The 1,901-nt window shown below is 47.7% G+C and overlaps 1 protein-coding gene across 1 annotated transcript; it reads right to left on the bottom strand.

Annotated features, from left to right (window-relative positions):
- Window positions 1-707: 707 nt before the first annotated feature.
- Window positions 708-1,802, bottom strand: LOC147819790 (uncharacterized). Its single transcript, XM_087171168.1, has 2 exons — window positions 1,709-1,802; window positions 708-1,624 (listed from the first exon to the last, which is right to left on the bottom strand). Exons 1-2 carry the CDS (start codon window positions 1,800-1,802, stop codon window positions 708-710), a joined length of 1,011 nt encoding a protein of 336 aa, XP_087027294.1.
- Between the last annotated feature and the right edge of the window lie 99 nt (window positions 1,803-1,901).

Here is a 1,901-nt window from a genome sequence, read left to right as displayed (position 1 = left end):
GTATATCTAAGGAGGCATGACAGATAACTACATTACACTATTCACAATAGTGCTTATTTACCAAAAGAGCTCCAGTAATGACGAGACAGTAACAGTTAGCATTAGCTACCTAGCTACATGTTAGTAACTGTGTGCCAGCAAACATCAACAAACTGAAAATGTAATGTCAAAATACACAACATTGGTTACCAACCATTCAGAAACGTCCTGCTGCAGTAGTAGAGTTTGAACGTCTTCAGCAGCCTGGCTACAGTCCTCGCTGCAGTCGGCCCAGGTTCGAATCCCGCATCGGACGGCCTTTCACTGCATGTCATTCCCCCTCTCTCTGCCTCCCCGTTTCCTGTCACTCTCCACTGTGCTGTCCATTAAAGGCATAAAAAGCCCCAAAAAATATACTTAAAAAAAAAAAAAGTTGTGTGGTTGAACCAAATCGCTACCGACGCCATGTTGCTGGTCACGGTCACCGTAAACATTGGAGCACGGTGCCAGAAGCCCGAACGGCATCCCCTTCCGGAGAGGGGCGTGGTCAGGCACAGCTCATTTGCATTTAAAGCTACAGAAACAGCCTGTTCTGAACAGGGCTCAAAAAGAGGGGTTTACAGGCATGCTGAAATATAGGATCGAATACATGATTCAAATACATGCTTTGGGGACCTCTGAGACTTATTCAAACTTGTTGAAAAGGAGCATAATATGTCCCCTTTAATTCATCGTTTCTGTCTTGATTCTTTTGCTCCATCGCTCTTTTCCTTTCTCCCACCACTCTCCGCTTTTCCACCGCTCTCTTCCATCTCGTCCTCCTCGTCTCCTCTGACTTTCTCCATGCTCTCTGCTTCGTCTCCTTCCCCATCATCATCCTTCTCCACGTCCCCGTCCTCTTCTTCCATACTGTCCACACTCTCCTCCGCCTGCTCCTCCATTTGCTCTCCATGTCCCCCCTCTCCTCCAATCTCCTGTCCATCCTCGACTCCATCCTCTCCCACCGTCACTCTCCACTCCTCACACTCTCTCGCGTAGTGCCCCGTTCTTCCACACTTGAAGCATTTAAACTCCGGGCACTCTCTGAAGATGTGACCCGGCTTTATACAAAGTCTGCACACACGTACCTGCCGGTCATGGATCACTCTGAAATACTCTGTGCCTCTCAACGTCACGAACTTTGTGGAGTACGGGAGCGATTGCACCTCCTTCGTGAACATGACTTTCAAAAACCTAGTCCCGTCCACAATTTGCGTCCCCGGCCACACACGTCTTTTAATCGCCGATACCGGCTTTACTCCCCACTCCTCCAATTTCGCAAAAATGTTCTTGTCCTCCAGATACACTGGTAGCTTTATAAAAGACACCACCATTTCATTATTAATGATGTCTCTAGCATGTACCAGTGCTCCTTTCACCCTGATACCGTCCATCACCTTCATCTTCACTGTTTCGCTCTTCAACGTGATCTCAAAAATGCGCTCACTTCTTACTCTGCATCCGATCACTTCTCCACACTCCTTCTTTACTGCTTTCAATAAGTCCATCATGGATACCGCTTCCGTACCCTCCAGCTCCACCTGCATCGTTAGGTCTTTTCTATAATCCTCTCTGCTTTCACACCGGCCAACTTCTTCCGTCTTGTCTGTTCTCTGTCGTTCCTTCACCAAATGTTTGGTCGTTTCTCGACTTTTCCCCTAATCCTTCTCTTCTCCTTTGTTCTTCTCACTTTCTCCGCCCTCCATGTGCTCTCCCTTCTCCCAGCTGATGTGTTTGCCGTCCCTCCCACGCTCCATTCCTTTGTCTGTTGCCAATTGCTCCATATTTTGCCGTATAAAGGCAAAAAAAACAGCAAAAAAAGCTGTTGGGGGCAGGCAAACTTCCTTAATCTCTCTGCCTGATGCACTTTCAGACACTCAGGA

This window comes from Seriola lalandi, unplaced genomic scaffold (assembly GCF_002814215.2).
Source record: "Seriola lalandi dorsalis isolate HSWRI2012SDOR001 ecotype SW California unplaced genomic scaffold, Sedor1 jcf7180002049515, whole genome shotgun sequence".
Classification (NCBI taxonomy): Eukaryota; Metazoa; Chordata; class Actinopteri; order Carangiformes; family Carangidae; genus Seriola; species Seriola lalandi.
Note: the sequence above shows the minus strand (reverse complement) of the source record. Positions and strands in the feature narration are given on the sequence as shown.